At 37.9% G+C, this 25,387-nt stretch overlaps 1 protein-coding gene across 1 annotated transcript; it reads left to right on the top strand.

The window, feature by feature from the left end:
• Positions 1 to 9,955: 9,955 nt before the first annotated feature.
• On the top strand, positions 9,956 to 12,927 carry LOC113690172 (large ribosomal subunit protein uL16-like). Its single transcript, XM_027207998.2, has 4 exons — positions 9,956 to 10,098; positions 10,965 to 11,466; positions 11,929 to 12,010; positions 12,633 to 12,927. The coding sequence occupies exons 1-4, from the start codon at positions 10,089 to 10,091 to the stop codon at positions 12,699 to 12,701; spliced, it is 663 nt and encodes a 220-aa protein (XP_027063799.1). The 5' UTR covers positions 9,956 to 10,088; the 3' UTR covers positions 12,702 to 12,927.
• The last annotated feature ends 12,460 nt before the right edge of the window (positions 12,928 to 25,387 follow it).

Genomic DNA, 25,387 nt, shown 5'->3' with positions numbered 1-25,387 from the left:
CTAACTTGTCTAGTCAATTTTCGTTATTTTCTTTACTCTCTTCTAACTACTTCAGGTCAATTAGTTTTTCAATTGTATGAAATAACTAGGCATAGTTCATAAGGTTATTTGGTTAACTCATTTTTGTAATAAAAGTATACCATTTCTCAAGACAATAATGTCTCTTCAGATACAACACACTGTATAAATTTCTCAAGGCAATTTACAATTTTAACTTAAATAATTTTGTCCAATTTGTTGTCCAATAATTTTTACTGTAGGGCATTAAATATACTCTCTGCACTAAAGGAACTTTTGGTGCATGGTTTTATATCTACTATGTGTTGATGACACACACAACATGCCAACAAATGATTCATTACTAGATCTCAAAAAGCATCTCACTCTCTCTAGTAAAATAACAATTTCATTCACGAAATTTGTGCTAGCGGTAAAAGATATATTATTATGGCTTCAAAGCAGAAGCAGTGGCGGATTTAAGGTGGGGGCACTGGGACACGGGCCCCATTGCGCCCCTTAAATTTCCATAGTATCTATAGAATTTTGATATAATTTCAAATGTATCTCCAGAGTTTTTTTATGAAGTAAATGAAAGAATTACGTGATCTTTTAAATTGGTTCATGAACTAATATTTTAAAAGGATATGTGGGTCACAAAATTTCATTTGAAATTGTTGGGTGGGCCGGCCCATTTGTGGGCCAACCCACATAAATAACACTTGAGGGTTTCTCAAGTGAAATAGGAGCAAGCGGCAGCCGCATAAGCAATTCTTTTGCTTCGGTCTTCGGGTGAGAAAAGAAAAGGTCAGCCGCCACTTTCTTTGAGAGAGACGAAGAGAGAGAAAGAGGGAGAGCTAGAGAGAGAAAATTCTTTGCAACTTTGAAGCCTCAATTGGAAGGTAATTTGAAATCCGATTGAGACGAAATTTTACACACGAGATCCTCTCATCAAGCTCTACTCATCTACTGATTTAGATTTCGGATTCCCTCTTTGTTGGGTAACACCTTTCCAAACCCACTTCTTTGACAGTTGTAGTTTTTTGGAGGTGATTTTGTAGCAATTTGCTTGGTTGATATTGGTGCTATTATTGTCATCCGAATATTTCGGATAGACCTGTGTATTCCCATTATTGTGATAGTGGAGATTTTTTGGCTAGACTAGGTCCCGTGGTTTTTTTCAATTTGGATTTTTCACGTAAAAATTTTGGTGTCCTATGCCTTTTATTTTTCTTACATTTTATTATCACTGTTGGTATTATTACTTGGTGATTTGGCTTATTCCTATTTTAACTGGTACTTGGGGAAAGAAAAATTTGTCCTGGGCTAACTCTGATATTGTGTGCCTGTATTGGTACCCCTTTCCCAACAAGTGGTATCAGAGCAGTCAGGTTAGGCTGCTCAATTGTATCTATTAAAATGGATGATTCGGATAGTGGGTGCATGATAAAATTAAATGCTACTAATTATTCGATTTGAAAGCCTAGAATGGAAGACTACCTGTATTGTAGAGATTTATTTGAACCTGTTCTAGGAGATAAAGGCAGACCAAGTGATATGAGTGGTGAAAAATGGGCTAATATGCACAGGAAAACTGTTGGTAATATTAGAAAATGAATTGGTCAAAATATTTTTCAAAATTTTGCTAATGACACTAGAGCTGATATATTATGAAAAAGGCTTGAGCGCATGTATGAAAGAAAAGCAGGTTTGAACAAAGCTAGTTGTCTGAAACAGATTACTCGAATGAGATATAAAAATGGGGAAGATGTGACTGAACAATTGAGTAATTTTCAGGGATTGATAAACCAGGAAACTACATTAAATTTGAACTTGGATGATGAAGTGCAGGCTTTATTATTATTCAGTTCACTACCAGATAGTTGGGAAACTATGGTGGTCTCCATCAGTAATTCAGCTCCGAATGGTATGTTGACCATGGCTATTGCAAAAGAGGCCGTGATGAATGAAGAATTCAGGAGGTAGGAACAAGGAATTATCTATGAGTTCTAAGTCCTGGTGACAGAAAAGAAAGAAAGAACAGGGAGAAGTAAAAGTAGAGGACCCCACAACAGGAATGACAAATCCAGAGGCAGGTCTGAATCACGAAAAATGTTGCATGCTATTATTGTAAAAAGAATGGGCATTATATGAAGGAGTGCAAAATCCTAAAACAGGATCAGGCTGAGAAAAAAGGGAAGGCGAAGAAAAAAGGTGATAAAGAGACTACAGCAGTTGTGGCAGCTCAAGATGATATGTTTGTATTCTATGATGATGGTCAGGTGAATATTATTCATTATGATAGTGATTGGGTAGTTGATTCAGGTGCATCCTACCATGTTACTCCTCACAGGCATTTCTTCTCAACCTATACCGAAGGAAATTTTGGATGTGTTAGGATGGAAAATGAGGTCTCATGCAAAGTTGTTGGCATGGGAGACATATATTTGGATACAGATATCGGGTGCCAACTGATATTAAAAAATGCTCGACATGTCCCTGATATTCGCTTTAATCTTATCTCTACAGGAAAACTTGATGATGAGGGTTACCATAGTTTGCAAGGTAGAGGCAAATGGAAACTCAGCAAAGGAAATCTCGTTGTTGCTAGAGAAAAGAAGCAGAGTACTCTCTACGTGATGCAAGCCAAGTTGAGGAAGAGAGAAGTGAACGCAGTTCGTGATTCCTCAATTGACCTTTGGCATAGGCGACTTGGACACATGGGTGAAAAGGGGATTCAGACACTTGTTCGCAAACAGCTCCTACCTAAAGTTAGAGGTAATGCACTTAAACCTTGTGTTGACTGCATTTATGGGAAACAACACAGAGTTGCATTTCAAAATTTTGCTCCATCTAGAAAATTGAATCACTTAGAATTGGTGCACACTGATGTCTGCTGTATGAAAGATAAGTCTCTTGGTGGTGCTATTTATTTTATAACCTTTATTGATGACTTTGCTAGAAAGATTTGGTGTTTTGCTTTGAAATCTAGAGATCAGGTTTTGGATGTGTTTAAAGACTTTCATAGCAAAGTTGAAAGAGAAACTGGTAAGCAGTTAAAGTGTGTACGTGCTGATAATGGTGGTGGGTACAGAGGACCATTTGAAATCTATTGCAAGTCCCATGGGAATAGATTGGAGAAGACTGTGCCAAAAACTCCTCAAGAGAATGGAGTAGCAGAGAGGATGAACAGATCCATCACTGAGCGAATCAGATGTATGCTCTCTAATGCTAAACTACCAAAATCCTTTTGGGGTGAGGTAATGAGAACTGCAGTCAATTTGATAAATCTTTCTGCATCAGTTCCTCTAGATTGTGATATCCTAGAGAGGGTATGGAAGGGAAAAGATGTGTCCTTTAAGCATTTGAGAGTTTTTGGTTGTCGGGTATTTGTTCATATTCCCAGAGATGAGAGGTCAAAACTTGACGTAAAATCAAAGCAGCGTATTTTCTTGGGTTATGGACATGAAGATTTTGGTTATAGGCTGTATGATCCTGTTGAAAAGAAGGTGATCAGGAGCAGAGATGTTGTCTTCTTTGAAGATCAAACCATTGAAGACATTGATAAAGGTGATAACTCAAAATTCTCAGATGACATTCCTGCTAGCTCAAATTCAGATCCAAATCCAATTCCAGTACCTGTTGATTTTAATCAAGGGGGAGCTGAGACGAAGCAGAGAGAGTATATTAATGATAGTAATAATCCTACTGTTGATGAACCTGAGTATGAGGCACCACCTACACCACCACCGCCACCACAAGATAAGTTTAGGAGATCTACCGTAGAGAGGAGACCTTCTAGCAGGTATAATCCCCATGAATATGTATTGTTGACAGATGGAGGAGAGCCAGAGTTCTACAGTGAGGATTTAGAGCATGAGAACAAAGAAGATTGGTTGTGAGCAATGCAAGAGGAAATGGTGTTCTTGCATGAGAATCATACTTATGATTTAGTGAAACTGCCTAAGGGTGAGAGAGCTCTGAAGAACAAATGGATTTACAGGTTGAAAACTCAAGAGCACACCTCACAACCAAAGTATAAAGCAAGATTGGTTGTGAAGGGATTCAGCCAAAAGAAAGGTATAGATTTTGAAGAAATCTTCTCTCCTGTGATAAAAATGTCATCAATTCGAGTTGTTCTTGGTATTGCAGCCAGTTTGAATTTGGAGATTGAGCAACTTGATGTAAAGACAGCTTTCCTGTATGGCGACTTGGAAGAGGAGATCTACATGGAGCAACCGAAGAAGTTCAAAGAAAGTGATAAGGAAAATCTTATATGCCGTCTCAAGAAGATCTTGTATGGATTGAAACAGGCACCGAGATAGTGGTATAAGAAGTTTGACTCTTTCATGACAGACCATGGGTATCACAGGACTACATCTGATCATTGTGTTTATGTGAAAAACTTTTCAGATGATGATTTTGTTATTCTCTTGCTATATGTTGATGACATGTTGATTGTTGGTCGTGATACTATGAAAATTGACAGGTTGAAAAAGAAGTTAAGTAAATCCTTTGCAATGAAGGATTTGGGTCTGGTTAGACAGATACTAGGGATGAAAATCTCACGTGACAGGCAGAATGGGAAGCTCTGATTATCTCAAGAAAAATACATTGAGAAAGTATTCAACAGGTTTAACATGAGCAAGGTTAAGGAAGTCTCAACTCTACTTGCAGGTCACTTTAAACTGAATATCAAGCAATGTCCTACAAGTGAAAAAGATAAAGAAGACATGAAGAAGATTCCTTATGCTTCGGCCGTTGGTAGCTTGATGTACGCTATGGTTTGCACCAGGCTAAATATTGCTCATGCAGTTGGAGTGATCAGTCGGTATCTCTCTAATCCTGATAAGGAGCATTGGAATGCTGTCAAATGGATTCTCAGGTATCTCAATGGAACTTCTAGATTGTGTCTATATTTCGGCAATGATAAAACTATGCTAGATAGATACACTGATGCAGATATGGCAGGTGATCTTGATAATAGGAAGTCCACATCTGGGTACTTGATGATTTTTGCAGAAGGAGCAGTGTCATGGCAAAGTAAGTTGCAGAAATGTATCGCCCTTTCTAGTACAGAGGCAGAGTATATTGCAACCACTGAAGCATGCAAGGAGACTCTTTGGTTGCAAAAATTCCTTCAAGAGTTGGGTATGAAACAAGATAAACATAGTCTTTATTGTGACAGTCAGAGCGCTATTCATTTGTGTAAAAACTCTACATTTCACTCTCGATCAAAACACATTGATGTGAGATATCATTGGATTCGGGAAGTATTGGATTCCAAGTTGTTGACACTTGAGAAGGTGTATACAGATGATAATGGTGCTGACATGTTTACCAAGGCATTACCTAAGGAGAAACTTTTATTTTGTAGACAAGAAGCAGATTTGGTGGAACCCCCAAATGAGCTGGAGGGGGAGATTGTTAGGTGGGCCAGCCCATTTGTGGGCCAACCCATTTGTGGGCCAACCCACATAAATAACACTTGAGGGTTTCTCAAGTGAAACAGGAGCAAGCGGCAGCCGCATAAGCAATTCTTTTGCTTCGGTCTTCGGGTGAGAAAAGAAAAGGTCAGCCGCCACTTTCTTTGAGAGAGACGAAGAGAAAGAAAGAGGGAGAGCTAGAGAGAGAAAATTCTTTGCAACTTTGAAACCTCAATTGGAAGGTGATTTGAAATCCGATTGAGACGAAATTTTACACACGGGATCCTCTCATCAAGCTCTACTCATCTACTGATTCATATTTCAATTTTTCTTTTCGTTTGGTAACACCTTTCCAAACCCATTTCTTTGACAGTTGTAGTTTTTTGGAGGTGATTTTGTAGCAATTTGCTTGGTTGATATTGGTGCTATTATTGTCATCCGAATATTTCGAATAGACCTGTGTATTCCCATTATTGTGATAGTGGAGATTTTTTGACTGGATTAGATCCCGTGATTTTTCCCAATTTGGGTTTTCCACGTAAAAATTTTGGTGTTCTGTGCCTTTTATTTTTCTTACATTTTATTATCACTGTTGGTATTATTACTTGGTGATTTGATTTATTCCTATTTTAACTGGTACTTGAGGAAAAAGAAATTTGTCCTGGGCTAATTCTGATATTGTGTGCCTGTATTGGTACCCCTTTCCCAACAGAAATAAACTAAAAAAAACCTTTTCATTTTAACTCATTGATGAATATTTTTTTGCTTAAAAAACTAGAAAAAACAGTAAGTAAAAAATTTTAGTGTGGCTTTTACCCCAACTGAAAATTTTTTCTAGCTCTGCCATTAAGCAAAAGGGACGTTTTTTTCCCTCCGTAGAAACAAATTAGTGTTCCTATCCTTAACAGAAGCCAGGATAGGGCACTGGTCCGAAACATGAGAGAATAGGTGCTGCACAGATGACCACGGGAATTGGGAACTCCATGCATGATTTGCACGAGCTCTATCTAGACAGGCTCTACTTGTGTTAGGAAAAAAAGCATTGCAAAGCCAGGTATATTTGTAACCCTCAAAGCGGAGATCATCAATTTCACAGTGGCTGAGTGCTTCTCGAAATGAATCAATTTGCCATTGTGGTTGATTAGTCCGCCTTGAAATTCGTCATGATACAGGACTTCATTGAAATCACCGAAACAAAGCCAAGGAAGATGTAACTGTGAGTAGTTATGCCCAAAAAACAAAACAAAAATCTGTGAATTGTTCTTTAAAGCTTTGAAAGTGGTCCATGCTTCCCGCCGAAGAGAAGTATTGGACTCACCATAAATTCCTGTGATCCTCCAAGGTTGCATTTCAGTATCATTTCTAACAACTGCATCAATATGACGTTGAGGAAAACTCAAGATAGAAACATCAAAGAAGAGCTGAACCACCAGAATTACCATTAGCATCAACCGAAAAACTAAAGCAATTAAACTTAGATTTTAACTGATCAACTACCCTACCATTACATTTAGTTTCGCAAAGAAAGAAAAATTTTGGGAGCTTTTTGACTGGTTAAATCATAGATTGCACAAACCCTCCTAGGGTTCGCAAGCAATGACAGAGTCAAGGAGGACTGATGGGGACATGGCCCCCCTCAATTTTGAAAATTTTAATTTATAGTGTGTAAATATATGTACAAAGAAAGTTGGCTCTCTTAATTTTTTACAATTTTAGTTTTTATTATGAGAGTTTATATATATTTATAATTAAAGTTAATATTTAATTTTTTTTAGATATCATATATTTAAATGAATGAAAATTATTTTGAAAATAATATATTCTCTCTAAAAAAAAATCTTGGCGCCGTCACTGTTCCCAAGTCCTCGACAGTTCCAGCTTATGAGATAAATTGGGTTCGGCGGGACTTGCTTTGAGAACCAGTCTCCGCCGCTTCACGAGTGTTACCAAGAACCATCTCGTCCGTAGCAAGAGTAGAAGCAGAAGCTGCATGCATGCATGCCATCAACAGCATCATCTTTTCATCAACCAATCTATGCTCTTTGGACTCTAAGCAGTACTCCTTTGTTTCTGCTGGTTTTCCCTTTTTTCTTGATCTTTGTGGGCTTAGAGTAAGTGGGACAAACTCGATTCACAGAGTTTTGTTTTGTCTAGAAGTGCCGTTTTTAGGCCTTCAATTTGCAAAGGATGTTGGACTACAACTGGCTTATTAGGATGGGCATAGTCTTGGGCTTGGGCATGGGCATCATTGGGTCTGCATTGGTGTCAATTTCCAATTGCAAATCATTAAAATCTGTTACTGGAGCCCTCCCTGTGCTGCTGCTTGAGCCATGATTTGAGTTAGGATCAGTTTCCTTTTCAGAAACGATATTTCCAAAAATTCTAGCATTTCTCTATCACATTTCAGTCATCATGACAAGTGGATTAACCTTTTCTCAAATGTTAACATGTTTTATTAGTTTTTTTTTTTTTTGGTCGAATCGTTAGCTTTTATGTTTGATTAGTTAATGGTTAATGCTATCTTCTTCTTCTTTTTTACCTCTAGTCCTCCTGGGAGTCGACAAATGGATATCCTAGAAAGCTGATGAAATGCATGTATCAAACCCATAATGAATACCCGAAATGGATATATGCATATATTTGTCTATTTTCTTGAGCACATATGTGATTTAATAATCATTGATACATTTCCTCTATGTTTTTTTTCATTACTAAATGATTACTTTTCCGTTTGAGTCTTAAATTTATTCTGCTTGTAAGCTTGATTATGAGTGGTTGAGTGAGTCCTTGTCCATCGTGTCGTCTGCCTAGACAAATCAAATGTCAAGATCTTCCCATATCATCTCTTAATTATATCCTAGTTCAGTTGTCTTTCCCTGTTATTCCTAAAAGATTAATATAGGAGATTGAACCGGGAATAGTCTAATGCTATGCATTACAAGTGTGGGAAAAGGGCTTTAATGGGGTGACATGCAAAAATAGTTCGGACTTTAGTTGCTTCAACTCTGGTATTTGATTATCTTTATTTTTCGCTTGTCTACCTTTTTTAACTCTACATTTAAATCTCTTAAATTGTTGTTTGTTGGACTGGTATTTTCGTCTTCGATTGCTTCATCGGATTAGTATCTAATAATTCTATATCAGCGTTTTTTGGCAACAGATATGCCTAATGGGTTTGAATAAAGGGCACTTCTAATTGAATGATTGTGGTATGTTGTCTAAGAACTGAATAGATGTAGGTATTTAGGTTTTCAATGACTTGATAACAAGTCAATTGCAGAGTTGTTACAAGCCTGAGCTGCAATTCTGATACTATTGCAGTGGTAATTTCCATTAAATTAGACTGATTTTTAAGCAAAAATCTCGTTAAAGTATTAGCCGGAAGAAGATTTGGATTTCGTAATCTATTATATTATTGGGCTCTAAAAATGATGAAGCTTCCCTAGTTTAGTTAATGGTATAGGGACTGGTGAACCTCATAACAGAGTAAGTGACCAGTAATTCAGGAGTAAGTGACCAGTAATTCAGAATTGCTTATCAGAAGATTGGCATTATTTATACTTGACATGGTTTCTTGTAATTACATTGTACTTTTCTTGAGATCGGCATTACAAAATATGACTAATAATCCATACAAGACAAACCTAACAACACCTTATTTTATGCTAAAATTATAAAAAAGAAAAAAGATAAAGGGGTAATTTTAGAAAAACTCTGCCCTGGATTTCTAATAATTTCATCTAATACTCTAAAGGTTTCGATATTACACTCACCTTCCTTGGCCGAATAAACTGCCATAATAAACTTAACATATTTCATAAAATTAGACAATTCGTTTCTTGTGCATGCGAATGCTTTTCACACAATTAGATGTTTAATGAATTACAAAACAAGTTTCACTGTTGAAATAATCAATTATATCCTAAACATAATTCAAAATTACTTACAAATTCATTTTGGCTTTCCTTGGAGTAAAGATGAATAGAAGAAGGTGCAGGCTAAAGGTTTAAGAAGGATGAGCCCCGTGTTGTTACTTCAACATTTGGAGGATAGGCAGTCTTAATTGATTAGTGCAGTCCGTGAAGCTTGTTGGGTTTGATACTACTTTTTTCTTAAGTAGTTTGAGGTTTTAGAATTTAGGGGCTGATAGTGGAGATAATTTGAGAAATGGGAATATGAACTTTTAGAACGGCAGAGAGGAAGGATGAAAGTGGATTTCTGGTTTTGTGAAAGTTCTAAATTTTTTTTTAATAATTTTACAGAAAACTAAAATTAACTTCACAATGAGCCATTTTGAAATATTCATTCAAACTTTTGACTGTTGAATGGCTTTTGCTACTAAAATTATAACATCAGAGGAGTTACATATAATTTTGAAAATCTCAAGAGTTCTAGATAAGACGGTTGAAAACCACAAGGGAGGTTCATGAAATTACCCCAAAGAAAGAACCGTGTAAAAGTTTGTCTTTTGCTCGGGTTCAAGAAGTTGATAGAAGAAGAAGACTTCAGAGCTTAAAAGAAGCTCCACGTAGCTCCTCATCGTGACCCACCGAATACTACTTATGTAATTCTTGATTCCTCGGCGTTATAGATCCTTCTCGTCCTTCAGCTTGTTCATTGAGTAAAGGTAGAAACAAAACTGGCAAATCACAAGCAATAGTAGCCATGGGTAGAAGTAAGTGTTCTTCTCTTCCCAAATTCGCATGCTTTTTTTTAAGTCTGAACCTTGAAGTTTAATATTTTTTGCTCTTTTATTTATTTTATCTGCTCATTTTTAGCTTTCCTTGTGTTTCCGGCTATGCAACTTTTTAATTCATTCCTGGCAGCAGTTTTTTAACTTCTAATTTCTGTAAAATTGAAAATTTAAAGCTTCAGAATTTTTAAATACTTGCACCGTTTGAAGTAGGATTCTGAAAAGAGCACATACGTTGATTTTTCTGTACGTAATATGGGTCCCTTTTTTTTTTTTTTTTTTCGGTTTCAACAATGATTAACGGTATAGAGACAAAATATGGTACTCTGGTTGTGGTTTTCTAGTAATTTCTCATGTGTTCAGCCTTTGGGATTATTTAAGTTTTGAATACTTTATTGCAAGATGCTGCCGTTCTGTTTGTTGGAATCAGATAAATGGTATGATATTGGATATTGGTAATGTTAGATTATCTTGGATGTGCTTGTATTGTTTAACATAAACATAATTACATTCTCAAGTGACTAATTCACTTTATTCTTCGCATCCAGTTTTAGCCCTTGAATTATACTCTTGCCATTATGATAAATTAGCAACTTTTTAAACAAGGCGATTGTGAAAATTAAGAGGTTCTTTTACATAATGTTAGGATGTGGAGTTTACCCTATAAAAGATTATGAGGAAACTGTTAAAAAGTCGAAATGTCAATACGGAGTAATAAAATATCAGCAACTAGAAAAAGTTGAAGAAAATTTGGACAACCACGCTTCTATCCAATGAATTCAGTTTGTTAACATTTTGATCAAATTGAAACTATGTTTTGGTTCTGGTTTTATATTTGGAATATGCAGGACCAGCAAGATGTTATCGCCAGATAAAGGGCAAGCCTTACCCAAAATCTCGATTTAATCGTGGAGTACCGGATCCAAAAATCAGGATTTATGATGTTGGAATGAAGAAAAGAGGGGTTGATGAGTTTCCCTGTTGTGTGCATTTGGTCAGCTGGGAAAAGGAGAACGTTTCTAGCGAGGCACTGGAAGCTGCGCGCATCGCGTGTAACAAGTACATGGCAAAATATGCTGGAAAGGATTCTTTCCATCTCAGGGTCCGAGTGCACCCTTACCATGTACTCCGCATCAATAAAATGCTGTCCTGTGCTGGAGCTGATAGGCTTCAAACTGGCATGAGGGGAGCTTTTGGTAAGCCTTTAGGCACTGCTGCTCGTGTAGCAATTGGTCAAATTTTGCTTTCAGTCCGATGCAAAGATGCCAATTGTAATCATGCTCAGGAGGCCTTGCGCCGTGCAAAGTTCAAGTTTCCCGGTCGTCAGAAGATAATAGTCAGTGGGAAATGGTATTTTTCCAATACATCTTTCAAATCTTGGCACCCCAATTAGATTTTCTGTCTTTCTTCCTCCGTATTCATTTTTAAAGTTAATTTGGAATTACTTTTCGTTATTGAGAAGTAGTTTCGTTTTGTAATTTGGTGTATCGCTATCTACATTTGTGGAACTGGTACACCCACAATCTTGGGCAATTGTCTCTATTTGGTGTCAAGGCCCATGATCCTCAATTAAAGTTCACTATTTTGATGCTTGATAAAGTCACAATTTGCTCTCTTCAATTAAAGTTCAAACGAGGGCTCCTACGCATATTTTCAAGTTAAATATTTACCATATCATTGTAAGCAGGAGGTTTGTTTTGTTAGTTACTACATATGCTGTGCTTTTAAGTTCTGTGGATTGCAAATTAACTTTTCTTTTCCAAAGAACCATAGAAAATGTATCCTTAATCATTTTGCAATACCGAATTGCAGGGGTTTCACTAAATTCAAGCGTGCTGACTACATTAGATTCAAGCGGGAGAACCGCATTGTACCTGATGGTGTCAATGCCAAGGTTTGCACCACCACTATTAGCCGCTTCACTTCACTTCACGTTCCCTTCTATGAAAGTTTCAGTTTTGATTCCACATTCTTTGAACAATATAAACTCAAATCTCGTGCATTTCAATTTTACCAATTATGGCAATTATATTTTTAGTTAATTAACAGTAGAGTCCTCAATTACTTTCAAGTTTTAACACATTTGTTTTTTTTTAAAATATTTGTGTTATTTTAGTAAGGGATGGGTGATATTTAAAAAGCGAATAGCGACAGAGATTTGAATATTAACTTTAACCACTAAAGTAAAGTATCCTCAGCTGCACTTGTCATTAAAATTTGTAGCATGCCTGACATGAATTTCGAAGCACATACAAAACACTATATATGTCAAGATTAAAACATGAATTGATCAAACTTTAATAGTTGATCGTATGAACTTAAGTTGCATTGTTCAATTCCTTTTTATGTTGGCATGATGAAAAGTATTAATGTGCTTAATTTCTTGATGCAGTTGTAATAAAGTTTGGATTCCTTCATGTAAATTTATGCAAGGCTTTGCTGTAAATTAGCCTTTCATTTCAGTCTGGTTTACCTTGTTCAATTTATGAGAGGATTAATACATTGGCCTTTTACAGTTCCTTACTTGCCATGGACCTCTGTCTGAAAGGGAGCCTGGACGAGCATTTTTGCCTGCGACTGCTTAAGAATTCAATAGAATAAACGACACGGTATCACGAGGTTGCAAACTTGATTGTGTTTGATTATATTTGGGTAGTTGAAGCTTTTGAAATGGCACGTAATCTAAGCCTTTGGCTGGTGCTTTTAGAGATATATATTTGTGTTTAACTTTTACTGAGTGGGGTGTTAGTGTTAATTATTGCAGAAAGCAATCTAATAGTCCAAATAATGCACAACTCAACAGTTTGGATAGCCAAATGGTTTGGATTAATTCTACTTTGTCCCCTCAAACTGCAGCCGAAATTTCACTTCAGTCCCTAAATTTCAAAATAGGAGATTTAAGTGCTTAAACTACAAAATCCATTTCGGTTAAGTAAAATCAATGATAGAATTCCAAAAACTGGCGTCGTATTAGAAGACCTCCTTTAGTGTGACGGTAAATTTTATAAACCAAATAGTAGGGGACATAATGGTAACTTTGCCATTTTTTCTACTCTCTCATACCTTAGTTAAGAAACACACACACCGGATATAAACTGAACCCACAACCCAACCCAAAAGGCATATGCTGACTTCCGGTTGCGTCAAGGAGCTTATATCCACCATTTTTTCTACTCATTCAGCCTTTTTTTTTTCTTTTTTCTATTCTTCTTCTTCTGTCAAACACTTTTTCAAGTGAAGTTATCTTTACACAAAAATTGCATCTAATCACAAATTGTGGCTAGTACAGCCTAGAGGACCCAAAATGTCATCCTCCGGTTAGCTATTCTTCATTTCTGGAAACGGATCATCTTTTTTTCCTTTTTGGCAAGCCAAAAACCTTAGTTGATTGCCATAAAATTGAATCCCTACAATTACCAATAAGAATAATAGATACCAATGATTCAGCAAGTTCCCAAATACTCTGAACCACAAAATCTTTTAGAACAACTCTATGATGAAATTTTAAGAGTTCAATTTTGATGGATATGTTTTAGTTAAATCCAAATTAATATCATGGCAGATCCCTATGTTTTGTTCTTTCCATTTAGGTATTTGTACCGATCACCAAACCTTAGAAAGGAGAAGACGAGAGAGAGAGACTAGGAATCATCTTTTAGTTTTGCTCCTCATTCTCCGGATACTCTGTACTCTGTTTCAGCTACCAATCTTTGCTTTAGGGAATGGTTGTGCTACGAACTCATCCCTCATATCCACAATCAAGGTTCTTATCTTCTTTTCAGCAGCAAATCCATTGTTCTTTAACCACAGTGGCAATTTCTGGGTGGTTTCATTCAGACCTTCTTCACTCCTTCCATTATCCTTTCCATCCCTTCTGATTCTTTTTCCAACAAAGTATCAGTCTCAAAAACCTTCAAATGTAAACTTCAAATTTGATGGTGTTTTAATTAAATTGAAATTTGATGAGTTGTAACAAATTAGATCTATGGATCTCATGGGGTATCAGTTTAGAAAGGGGAATGGCTTTCATGGGAGATTGAGCATAAATGAAAGAATGGTGATATTAAGCCCAAGCTTACTGCCTTTTTCTTTCAACATCTAGCAGTTTAATAGAGGGTTTGTTGAGGAGTGTGTTGCTGGAAAAGTTGAGAAACCGGTTGAAAGAAGAAGAATAGGAAAAGGGGTAGGAACGAAAAAGGGCGGATGAAACAGAAGGGGAAAAGGATCTTTTGGGAAAAAGATAAAGGGGGCAAAATTACCTTTATATCCCTATTTTTTGTGGTTCATGACACTTGCGACCGCACAAGCGGGCCGTGTGCTAATATACGTTAATTTTCTAGATTCCGTCATCGATTGTACGTAATCGAAATGGATTTTGCAGGAATTTAATTGTCTCATTTTAAAGTTTAGAAATTGAAGTGAATTTTCTATGATGTTGAGGAGACAAAGTGAAATTAACCAAAATGGTTTTAAATAGTTCTTGAAAAATTTTTTAGTTCTCTCCTTTTGCAACCAACTTGAAAGAGGAATTAACAACACAAAAGCCATGATAATGGAACTGAAACTAGAATAAAAATTGATTATCATTATAAGTAGGCTAAATATTTCTACCTAAGCTTAGCGTCATTGTCGGTTTGGATGGTTATAGTTTTTCTTGCACTGACTTCACTTTGCACCCTTAAATTTGTACCATTTTTTCACTTTGCATCTTAAACTTTAATTTTTATCACTTTGTATTTTAAACTCTTAATTTTGAACATTTTGGATTCTAACTTTCAAGTTTTTATCATTTAAGTCCAATCAATAAATATATTTGCAAAATTAATGAGATAAAGGATGTAAAAAATTAATTACAATGTACTATTTTGTTCTAATTGTGATACCTTTGCTTTTTTTTTTTTACAACTTTCAGCATATTTTTATTAATTTGTATAGTTTCAATCACTAATATTGTCAACAAAATTAATGAAATAAAAGATTATGCAAATTAATAAAAAATTATTATTTTATTTTTTCTATAATATCTTGATACTTTTTTACCACTTTGGGTATATTATCATTGATTTATTGGATTCTCTATTTTGTCAATTTCGTTGAAATTGTCAATCATTGGATTTTAACGGGAAAATTCATGAACTTAAGTAGAGTGCAAAGTATCCAAAATTGAGCATTTAGAGTGCAAAGTGTTCAAAATTGAAACTTGTAGTGCAAATTGAGAAAATAATACAAGTTTAGAAGTGCAAGATGAAGTTAGTCTATTTTCTTATATTCAATTTTAAAATGTAAGGGTGCAATACTTCTTTTTTAGTGTTTTTTTTTCTCGTGTGACGGTTCACATAAAATGCTTGACCTGCCCATTGAGAATGTAATGTCTCAATAAGTCCTATGGCTTCACATAAAATGCTAGGCCTATGGATTCCTCATTTTATTTTCTTTATTAATAAAACTTGGTTTGACATCCCCCTCTTAGATAAAGGGTTTACCCAGAAAAAGAAAGCTAAAATACTATATATATATATATATATATATATAAAGCTACAGTCCCATTTTTCAATTTAATTGTCAATAAAGGATTTTTTTTTTTTCGGCTAACCTCGAACACGAGGGGGGACGCCACTCCCAAATTTATTCTGTCCACAAATAGACACAAGAGATGTTCTGTTCTGAGATGTTTGCTAGAAGGGCTAAGACAACCGTACATAAGGCAGTCGCATCTTATCTAGGCGGGCTAGCCCCTGTATGTAGTCCGGGAGGGTGGAGGCCCCAAAGCTGTGACCGACACCCGTGGAACTTGCTAGATTTGCCAGGGCGTCAGCCACCCCGTTTGCCTCTCGATAGACATGAGAGAAGGTAACCTGGCGGCCCAGCGCTAAGGCTTGGATGCATGAGATAGTCTTCCATAGCTTCCAAGGTACTCGTCCCTTGCCATTCACCATAGCCATCAGAACCTGAGAGTCCATTTCAACTTGCAGAGAATGGTAACCTGTGGAGAGCAACATACCCTCCAGTAATGCCGAGGCCTCCGCTTCCATGTTTGTCCTTGATCCCAAAAAATAGGAGAAACCACGGAGGACATTACCCCCCGAGTCACGAAACACACCTCCCGCACCAGAGGGGCCTGGATTCCCTAGAGATGAGCCATCAACATTCAGTTTTACAAACCCCTCCGGTGGTGATTCCCAAAGGACCCAGCGTGGGGCCATCCGCTTAAGTGATGTCAGTCGGAGAAACAAGCCCGAGTGGACCAGCTCCCCGTCATCCTGCGTCACTCGAGCGAAAGGCCAGACCTGGGACAAGTGATGCAGCAGCGTTTGAATATTCCAGCAAACCTGAGTTGGGGTTAAAACAACACCCTCAAACACCGCCATGTTCCTAGCTTTCCAAAGCCCCCAACAGATTAGCGACGGCAATACCTTGCACAGCTTACCCCGTGCAGAGCCTGGTGGATGACATAGCCACCATTGCTGTAAACGGTAGATAGTGTCGGCCGTAGGCGACTGAGGAACCCACAAGGCTCTAGCGAAAAAGCTCCAAACCTGAGATGCTAGAACGCATTCCGATAATACGTGATCTTGAGACTCTCCATTCAAGCAAAACGGGCATTTTGAAGGGAGGTGGAGTCCAAACCGCTGAAGGGCATCAGGGAAAGGGAGATACCGATTGAGCAGCTTCCACATAAAGACAGCAATCTTGCAAGGAGCACTGGCACTCCATACACACTTCCTTGATCCAAGGCAAGCTCTTTTGGGCCGCAAAGCGTCCCAAGCTGAAGAAATGGTGAATTTGTAAAAGCTTTACAACCTTACAATCTAAAACTTTGTAAAAGCTTTACAACCTTACAACTCGATGAAGGTAATTTGATATGTATTGAAGTATGGGCAAATTTTGACAAAGAGAAAAAAAAAGGATGATTAAAGAATTGTCAAATTAAATTTTTCTTTAAGCTTTAGTTCAGCTGTGATTTACAATGGTAATAATTTTTACAATTTCTTTCATCTGTTTATCCGGATAAATATGTCTTTTCACCAGAGATAGTTAAGCAAATATTGTGCAACTTCTGGGACATTTGTCTTCTTGTAACCAGATCAGGCATTCCTCACATTAACTTCTTTCCATTTAGCTGGCACTTGATGATTTATCTAGTTGGTACTAATGAATCACTTCTGCTATAAATATTGAGTATTAAATCCCCTATTGATGTTAGCTCTATATTTGTGGATAATCTGTAAAGATGCTGCAAATGACATGTGGTTGTAGCTAGAGAAAGGTCGGCGGCAAAGATTCAAAGAGGCAGGTGGGCACGCCCCGCCCTTCCCTTTTTTTTTCGAAAACGACAACTGTTGTATAGCCTAATCTATTCTACATTAAAGAGGAGGGGACGGACCTAAGGAGATCCAAAAATAACTCGGAGGGAACTGAACCACCATCGGACCAAATGGATGCACAACACACCCGTCTGAATTATTTTTGAAGCAAACCACTTAAATGTGACATTTTGGTGGGAAGCTAGGTGGTGACTGGCTGGTGGTTGGCCCCGCCCTTCCCAAGTTCTAGAAATCTATATTCTTCTTTCAAAAAGTTAAAAATTTTCAATAGTATCCTTTATAAATTAAAAATTTTGCCACCGCAAAATTTTGTAGATATTCTTATGTGATGTGCTGAATTTTAGACACGTCAAAATTTAGCCTCTCAAGATAAAGTTTGTGGCCCATCTATGCGGTGAATTGCCCCCTAACAAAGAAACAAACGAGAAAAACATTCCTTCTCATTAACACCTGCACTACTAAAATAAGAGTGAACAAGACAAAGGGCTATTATCATACTCTGCTTATCTTTTTCCTTTTTTCTTATTTTGTTCCCTCTAAAAGGGCAATAGACCAATAGCTTTTTTTTTTAATAGAAAAAAGGATTGACAATAAATAAAGTTAAAGTGTTTACAAGCCGGACAAGAATGGATCCTACAATCAGCATTCAAAATACAAGTTTGGAAGCTCTCCATAATGATCCTGCAACTAGAAAGAAGAGTGGAGGCATAGAAGAGGGGAAGCTCTCCATGGGCCAATAGCTGTAACTTTAGTTTTGCACTCATTCCCTTGGTCAATAAGCAGCGAGTCCAATCATTGTTCCCCCACTGCCCCAGGACCAGGATGAGGCTGCCCATTTGCCTTTGGGCTTGGACCTGTCTCAAATCATCTTGGTACAGGTACAGAGCAGCGTCGACAACTATGTCCTAAACAGGAAAAAAGAAAAAAAAAGAAATGAGGGAAAAAAGATATTTGCATACCGACACGCATATATTATATCCTTATACTATATAAGAATGAGTTTAGAGCAAAGATTTCAACCGCAAGGGTGGGGTTATTTTGGAAATATGAGAGTATTTGAAGTGCAATTGAAATATTGAAATATTGAATATGAATAATTATAGCTAATTTGATTTTTTTATAATTACTTAAATGTTCTATCAAACATTTAAAGTTATGGGTAAGTTTAAAATGTGGCAATATTCGATATCCGATTAAACATTGGGTACAATTGAATTCAACTTGTGTTTTAGTGGAATTACATAAAAATCCTTTTAATCATTTAATTGGATTAACATCCAAGTCTCTTAATTTCTTAAAGCCTTTCTCATCATTTATTTGCAAACTTATGATATATAGATGTTAAGACACAATTAATACTAATTAGTAGAGAAGTTTGGTTTCTTGGCCATTACCATAGTAACCCCCATCAATTCAAATTCATTCATTTACTTATAATTTTGTTCCACTATAATCATGTAGTCTATTGAATTCAGATGTTGCTATATTAGTTACTTCTCTTTCCCATTTTGCAACATCTTTTTCAATAGATATGTTTTCTTTAGCTAATCTACTTTTTTTGTTGTAAGAAATCTGTAATCTTGCAAGTTGTATGTGCAATACATTTTTTAGTGTTTTAATTCAATTGCTCATGTTAGATAGGCTTGATAGGGAGGAGATCACATTTGTTAATTGTTATTTGTGGTTTAGAATAAGTTTATCATCATAAAAATTTTCATTTATAGATTGCATCTACTTCTTTTGTTGTTTTAACTATTAGTTACGGTATCCAGCACACCTTCTACACGGGGGAGTTAGCAAAGGCTGTTTGGGCTAGCTTTGAGGAATATCAGGGGGAGTTGGCTAGGGTTTCCATGGTATGTCATCTGGTCGTACGATGGTGGCTGCGCCGGGGACACAATGAGTACCTCAAGTTCGTCTATCGGTTACTCCCAATGCTGGTCTGTTGGGAGTTGTGGAAAACGCTAAACAAAGGGGTATTTGAGGGGAGGAGAGCGGTGTGTTCGGAGGTGGTACGTCAGGTATTTCTCCAATTGTATGCTTTATTTCATTGCCGCTTCTCGGAGATAGATGGTTCTTTTGGGTCATGGGATGCTTTTCACTCGACATTGGTGGGTATGAGGCGGAGGGTTTCTACTATTCAGGTGGCATGGATGGCTCCTACGGGAGGGTATAAATTGAATTCAGATGGATGCTCTAGAGGGAATCCGGAGATTAGTGGAGGTGGAGGTGTGATGCGTGATAGGGAAGGGAAGCTCATTTTCGGCTACTCTTGCTTCTTTGGTTCCTTGACGAGTTTGCATGCAGAGCTTAGGGCAATGCTGTTTGGGGTGCGGTTATGTGTTGCTCAAGGTTTGCATGGGTTGCATATCGAGTCGGACTCTCTCAGCTTGGTACAGACTCTGCAAGGGAGTCAAAGCTGCCCGTGGCGACTCCAACAGGAGATGTACGAGTTGCTCAGCTATAAGCAGTACTTCACAGAGATCACGCATTGCTATCGAGAGGCAAATAAGCCTGCTGATTGCTTGGCTAACATGGGAGCGGAGTCGGAGCAGGAGAGGGTCTTTACTAGCCTTTCCGCTTTGCCTTGTAATGTTCGAGGGGAACTGACTTTGGAGCACGCAGGGTTTCCTAATTTTCGTAGGAGGTGGGGTAGATGAGTGTTGTATGCTTTCATTCCCCTGCTCTCAAGTTCAATAAAGCGATTTTAATTTGAAAAAAAACCGCTTCAGGAGAATTTTAGTAGTTTTTTCGACAAAAACTTTGCATGATTTTATATATTTGAACACTTTTTCTTTCAAATTGGAAGCCAAAACCCCTGGATCTTTTCATCAAAACATATATAAACGTAAGTTTGTCATTCCACTCATGAATCTTTTCAATTTCTGAGAGAAAACTTGTTCGAAGAGAAACATTTCTTCTTGGAGAGTTGATTTTGGTATATTTCAATTTCTTAGTTGGTGGCAATTCAAAGAATTCACGAACTGCATTCCTAAATTTGAAAGTGCCTCAGTCGAAATTCCAAGATCAACAATTTGGATTAATCCCTGTGACAGCCCCATCTCACCCTAAGGCGAACCAAAGGGTTCGGCGGACCGCCAGCCCAACTCTCGCCGGGACTCAGTCGAGCTGTTAAAAGAAATCGAAAACGTTCAAGAAGGTAATAGCGCGCTCAAACGATTCAAAGTCACCAAATAACAAAACGAAAATCAACACAAAAAAATGAATAGTAGTTGCCACTTCACCACCCCGCCAGGAGCCCAACGAGTACAGATATGGCCATATGATTCGGGAAAATATTTCCAATCCAAATAGGATACATGAACAGGATAAACAGTTTTATACAAATACGTTTGTAATTTACGGAACAAAAGAAGACAATTAGATCAAAATACATTTAGGGTTTTCCCACCATCGAGGAGATTTACAAAAATATAATAAAACTAGCTCGACTCGTGCGTCAAAACATCTTAGCCCCGAAAGTGGTTCCCTGTAAGGAAAACAAAGAGAACGGGAAGGGGTGAGCTTACGCTCAATGAGGTACCAAAATAATAGCAAATAAGAAACATGGAACTTTATATTCAATTAATCACATATGTGCATCAAATAAAGAAGTGAACAAACACCATAGACAGAAAGGATACGGGTGGCTCTCAGGAGCCAAATTTCCATTTGCTTCACCGAAACTTGATCGAAATAACAGTTGACACTCCATCAACGTTACAGAAGTAACCAATACCGTAGACTCCACTTTCTTCGATTCCTTCCACCTCACATACCCCCACCGGGCCCGAAATCCAATCAGATCAGAAATGGTAATACTCGAGTATACCGGAATCAAGGGTCTCAATACCCAAAGATCCCAAAACAGACTACCGTGGTTCGTTAACTAATCGACTAGGCCCTTGCCGGCCCGACTCGAGTAACTGGCCATAGGTGTTGAGCTCAGAGGTCACAGAAAGGTCGTTGGATACAAGCTTCCAAACGATGTCAGAACAGATACAGATACAGATACCAGATACAAATAGCAGATTCCGATACGCACTCAAAATTGGCATATGAACAGACAAGAGAACAAGTGTGATAAAGTACACCCTCGCCTCCATTTTATCAAAACAGTATTTGGCTCCAACAGTCATAAATCAAGTATTTCAGATATTCAGATATTTCACATAATGGGTAGCAAGTAGTGGAACACTCACCAGTTCAAGTACAGATACTTCAAAAGTTTTCACTTCAGATTGGCTTTAATCGCCAAGAAACCCTAAAAGAACCAAAGTAAAACAATTGAAGGTTCCACTTCCAAAATCGAGTATACAAAATGCACATGTGAGGCTCGACAACCGGTCGTAGGCCTCGCCAAATAATTACTAATGCAAGGGTGCAAAACATGATTTTAAGGTAACATGAAGACCTAGGCTCAAGCAACCCAAAAGCCTTTCATTTCTACCAAAAGGGCAATTCAAACTTAAAGGAACCAAACGGCCTCGAAAATTGGACAGCATTTCCCCTAAATTTGCTTACTTTTCCAGCCGTCATGGCTTCATTATTTTCCTCAACCAGTCCCAAAGTCACCCACAACATAAGTTCATTCAATAGCCGTTTAGTAAGCTCCAAGTAGTACAAGTACAATTCAAGCTAGGGAAAAGTCCGGAAAGGAAAGTCAAGCCCTAAAATATTCAAATAAGCACAATAAAACTCAATTACAAGTCAAAAACCAATTCCAAATACCACCAAAATAGTGCTCCATAAGCATACATAAGCATTAGAGGAAACCAGAAAAATCCGGAAATGGAGCTAAGCGTTAACCCAAAAAAAATAGTTTTTGACATTATTTTGCGGTTTGGTACCAAAGGCACTACGATTATTGGATGGAGGTACAAGACACACCGTTTCGAAGTTAAGAGATAGGGCTACAATATTGCAGAAGGTCACTAAGCCCAATTTTGACTCTAACCAGGTCAAAAATGCAATAGACGACACCAGAACCGTAAAAACTTGTTCACAAATCGCATTCTGGTGCAACCATCGTAAATCAGGCTACCTAAGTCCAAATTCAATAATTCTAAAGCCATCCAAAAGCTAAGAAACAGGGATACAATTCATCAGAAGACCTCAACAACTAATTCCGAAGTATTCCCAACCAAAATAATCCATTACAGAAGCAATTCTCAAATTCAGGTAAAACCAGGGCAATAAGGGTAATTCCATCTTTTCTCAAGCTACGCAACTCCGATTGACCTGAAATTTTTAAGGTACCTCTAAAATATCATTACCTACAACTTTCATGTTTTAACCCAAGGCCAATTCGGCCTCTAACTATGAGCTACAAAACCGGGCAGAATGTAGGAACATGAACCCTAGTTTTCCAATTTTCCTTCCAAAACAGAAATTTCCAGCAATTAACCACTTTTTCCACCTTCTAGCTTCCTTAAATATCATTTCCAATCATCATACAAAGTCATACCATATGAATCATATGAAATCAGAAAAATTCATGAACAAAAGAAAATCCATCAATCTCACCCATAGGTCATGAAATCATCCATAAAATGCAATGCTCTACCACTAGAAATCCTTAATTGATCATTATTAGCATGAGAGGGAAGATATTTAACACCTCACCTTTGCAACTCGAAGAAACAAGACAACTAGAGCTTGTTCTTCACAAATGGCTCCACTCAATACCTTAAACTAGCTTAGCAACTCACTTTTGTGAAGAAATTTTGGAATTTAACCGGTAAGTTTGCAAGATTCAAGCTAGAAATGAAGGAAAATTGAAGACACTTTCTCTCTCTTTCTCTCCTCCATGGCCGGCCAAGAGCAAGGGAAAATGAAGCTCATTTTGGTCAATTTTTGGTATTTAGTAAAGTTGGTGAATAGTGATCAAATCCAAGGTCCAATGAAAACGTGACACCCAGCATCTCTTTTGGCTTACAATTATCCTTTTGTCTCTCTAATACCAATCCACTTGGGTAATCTCTAATTATCTCTTAGCACCCGATAATTTAAATCCAATATCCGAAACTTAACCTAGTTGACCGAATTTTTCCGAACTTTTCACCTTAGTGGGTCCCACGTCCGATATATACTCTTAATTTCTCAAAAACTAACCGATACTAGAAAAATCATTTTAAAACTATATTTACTCATAAAATTTATTTTTAAAATTTTTTGAATAAAGAAAATGTGGAAAAACGTGCAATTAAAAGAAATTAAGACCTAGAAATTAAGAAAATCACGGGTACTCACACTATCTCCCCCTTAAAGAAATTTCGCCCTCGAAATTTTTCTTATCAAAGGAATCTATCAAAATCTAAGGTACCCAACGAACCATACATTCTCCGTCCTCAGACAAGTCAGGATCCTGATGGTGTTCTAAAGAGTACACCTGAGCCGGTATCTTGGATCCAGTCCCTTCCTTTTCCGACTGTCCAGGGTTAGTCTTAATGGGGTGCGGGGTCCCTTTTTCTTTTCGCAATCGAACTGGGCAGTCAGCAATCCGATGATCAGCCTTCCGCAACGCAGACATTTTCCTTCTTTCTTCTAGCAATTTGCCTCCGTGTGATTTGGCCCTCCGCAATATCCACAAGGACCTCGAGTAGCAGTGACCGATCGTCCCGGCGAGACACCACTGGCCATCCCCGGTTATCGTACTCCCCCGTTTCCTTTTCCACTCTTAAGGGGTGTGCTCTTATCTTCCTGTTTCGAACTGCTCCCAGGAAAGCCCCTTTTTTTAGCTTGGAAGTTCCGAACTTGTAACCTCGCAGTTTCAACTCGCTGGGTCTTCTCAATCGCTTCACTAAAGGCATTAAGTTGGGCTACTGTAGATCCTTCTGAATTTCAACATTTAATTCTTGGATGAATCGCCTTATCCGTCTTTGTTCGGTTACAATCAGTTCGGGCGCAAACTTAGACAACCGAGTGAATTGACTCTCATACTCGGCTACGGTCTGAGTTCCTTGGCGAAACCGAATGAATTCTTCTTCCTTCTTATCTTGGATTAGAGGAGGGAAAAATTTGGCATTAAATTCTCAAATAAAGTTCGCCCACGTCCTCGGAATTTGTTCTCTTTCCCACTTCATTCGAATGACATTCCACCAGGAACGGGCGGCTCCCTCTAGTTCAAAGACAGCAAAAGTCACTTGTCTCTCCTCAGTGTAGTGTAATGCAGCAAAAATATCTATCATCTTCTCCAGCCACCTCTCAGCCACGTCAGGGTAAGGGCCTCCGAGAAATTTGGGTGGGGAGAACTTTTGAAATCTCTCAAGGGCTCTATCCTCGCCCTCTATGTGATTACCAGGGTTCCCAGGGTTGGAGTTAGGGTTTTGACCCTGTTGGTGCACTACTTGGGCTAGCAAATCAGTCATTTGCTGCATGGCAGCAGCTATTTGGACGTTGGGGTTAATCCTTGATTCAGGGTTTGGTCCATATGAGGTTTCCCTAACACCTCTGTCCGGCGTGGGTTGTCTACGCCCGCGCCCACGTCCTCGGCCACTACGTGTGCCCTCCATGAATTTAAGTCAATCTAGGGTCGAGGTGCAAAGATAATATTAAACATAATTATAAGCATAAGCAAATAACAAGAGGTACACACAGAGCAAAAGCATATATACACACAACTAGACCGAACCAGTCACACAGTAGCAGTCAAATAGATACAAATATGAGAGATCCATGAAAGTAGCGAAATCATCCGAAAGTACTATAGACAGACTAGGTCACGAGTACAAAAATAACTCACGAAGAGCTTTTCCCTCTCGAGAGCTCCGTCCATAATCTACGACAACAACCTTAACCACACCCGAACAGACCATACGAAATTCCATAGAATCGCCTTTCTAGTTCGCGTAAGTCCTTTCTAACCTAGGTTCTCATTGATTTAGTAGCCGGGCACGAGAATCCCAAATAAGATAATTCACAAATTGAGCCGGCCGGTCCCAAGC

Source organism: Coffea arabica, chromosome 5c (assembly GCF_036785885.1).
Source record: "Coffea arabica cultivar ET-39 chromosome 5c, Coffea Arabica ET-39 HiFi, whole genome shotgun sequence".
Lineage (NCBI taxonomy): Eukaryota > Viridiplantae > Streptophyta > Magnoliopsida > Gentianales > Rubiaceae > Coffea > Coffea arabica.
This window is presented reverse-complemented; position numbering and strand designations above follow the sequence as displayed.